At 65.3% G+C, this 2,137-nt stretch overlaps 1 protein-coding gene across 1 annotated transcript in view; it reads right to left on the bottom strand.

The window, feature by feature from the left end:
- Nucleotides 1-2,137, bottom strand: part of FMNL1 (formin like 1) — a 10,644-nt gene that overhangs the window by 5,834 nt on the left and 2,673 nt on the right. Inside the window, exons 7-12 of the mRNA XM_031063627.1 lie at nt 1,815-1,932; nt 1,640-1,733; nt 1,253-1,327; nt 685-795; nt 190-339; nt 6-89 (exon numbers count right to left, since the gene is read on the bottom strand). Coding sequence (XP_030919487.1) covers nt 6-89; nt 190-339; nt 685-795; nt 1,253-1,327; nt 1,640-1,733; nt 1,815-1,932 — 632 coding nt within the window. The remainder of the gene's footprint in view (nt 1-5; nt 90-189; nt 340-684; nt 796-1,252; nt 1,328-1,639; nt 1,734-1,814; nt 1,933-2,137) is intronic.

Here is a 2,137-nt window from a genome sequence, read left to right as displayed (position 1 = left end):
AGCTCCCGCCGCGCCTGGCTCAGCTGCTTCTCCAGCTCCGCTATCTTGGCCATGGAGTCGTTCTCCGCATCCTGCAGCTTCTCTGTCAGCTGTGGGGGACGAGGCGCCGCCGCTCAGCTCAGCCCCGTCCCCGTCCCATCCCTCCCTCGGGGCTTGCGTCAGCGGCTCTGCCCACGCACCCCGGCCCACCTGGCTGACGTGCTCCTGCAGCTCCTCCATGTGCTCCAGCACCGCCGTCTTGGTCTCCGAGTCCTCCAGCATGGCCCCCACGTCGAAGACGTTGTCCAGGTAGGCTTGGATCTGCAACTGATGCTTGTCGCTCTCGGTGAGGCGCAGAGTCTGCCGAGGGACAGCGTCCCGGGGTCACCGGCGGTGACAGTGACACCCCCGGCCTGGGATCACCCGCTCCCACTGCTGGGATCACCCATTCCCATCCCTGGGATCAACCATTCCCACCCTCGGGATCACCCATTCCCATCCCTGGGATCACCCATCCTCGGGATCATCCATCCTCAGGATAACCCACCCTCACCTCTGGGATCACCCACTCCCACCGCTGGGATCACCCTCTCCTACCCTCAGGATCACCCACCCTTGGGATCACCCACTTCCACCCTCAGGATCACCCAACCCCACCCCTGGGATCTCCCACCCCTGGGATCCCCCACCCCTGGGATCTCCCACCTCCAGGTACTGGTCTAGCCCCAGGTGGGTGAACTCGTACTGCAGGAACACTCGGAAGTTCATGTTCTCCACCGAGTGCACCACGATGTTGATGAACTGCATGCAGGCCACCTGCGGGGACACGGCCCAGCACGGGGCCAGAGGGGCTCCTGGGATGATGCCCCGGGGGCTGCACGGGGGGTTGGTGGCCCTTGGGGACATGGTGGCCCTGGGGAGTGCATGGGGGTTTACATAGCCCTGGGGACGTGGTGATGGGGGACAGCAGAGTGGTCTTGGGGACATGATGGCCTGGGGACAGTTTAGTGGCTTAGAAGCCTTTGGGGACAGCAGAACAGCCCTTGGGACATGCCACCCCCAGGGCAGCACTGTGGCTCAACAGCCCCTGAGGATGTGGTGGCCTGGGGAGAGTTCTGGTGGCCTGGGGAGAGTTTGGTCCTTCAGCATCCCTGGACAGGGACAGCGTGGTGGTTTAGGAGCTCCTGGGGCAGAATGGCCTGGGGACAGTGCAGCAGCCTTGGGGACAGGGTGCCCTGGGGACAGCAGAGGGTGGCCCCCAGCAGCCACTCACCATGAAGTCAATGTTGGTGTCCTCATTTCGGAAATACTCCATCAGCTTCTCGAAGCGATTCTTCTCCCCGCAGACCTGGGGGAGCAGGCGGCTGAGGGCAGGGGGGACATGGCCAGGGGACACCCAGGAGGGTGACAAGACAGGAGGTGCCTATTGGTGACACCACCCCAACCCTGACCGGTGCTGCCAGGCTGGGACATGGCTCTGGGGACACATGGGGACATCAAACCCAGTGAGTGGCACATCCCTGAGCGAGCCAGAGGTTTGAGGGCGGTGCAGGGCTCTGCCACACGCAGGGAAACTGAGGCACAAACCCAGCTGCAGCACAGATGTTCATGTGGGCACTGGCTGTCCCTGCTGGGGACTGGACCGGGTGTCCCTGCTCACCTCCTTGAAGTTGTCAAAGGCAGCCAGGATGATGTCGTGTCCCCCTCGGACCAGGCAGACAGCGGCCAGCAGCTCCAGCACCAGAGCCTTGGTCCTGCAGAGACACACGGTGTGAGGGGGCTGGCACCGAGGGGACAGGGGGACAAGGGACACCAGGGGGCAGGACAGCCCCTACCTGGCGCTCTTGTTGTTGAGGCTCAGGGTGATCTCGTTGACGCAGGCTGGGTGGTTCATCACCAGGCTGAAGCCAGACTGGGGAGGGGAAAGGAGCATCCATGGGGTCGTGTGTCCCCCTGGAGGCATTCAAGGTCCCCACCGGGCGGGGGGTGGAGCGAGGACAGCTCAGAGCCAGGGGAAGCAGAGCCGGTCCCAGCCCGGAGCTGCCCCCGCGGCTCGGGGGATGCCGGGGGAGCCCCGGGCGGGTCGGGGGATGCCGGGGGATCCCCGGTGGATGCCGGGGGAGCCCTGGGCGGGTCCCCGCGGATGGCGCCCGCCCCC

The sequence above is a fragment of the Geospiza fortis genome, unplaced genomic scaffold (assembly GCF_000277835.1).
Source record: "Geospiza fortis unplaced genomic scaffold, GeoFor_1.0 scaffold373, whole genome shotgun sequence".
Classification (NCBI taxonomy): Eukaryota; Metazoa; Chordata; class Aves; order Passeriformes; family Thraupidae; genus Geospiza; species Geospiza fortis.
Note: the sequence above shows the minus strand (reverse complement) of the source record. Positions and strands in the feature narration are given on the sequence as shown.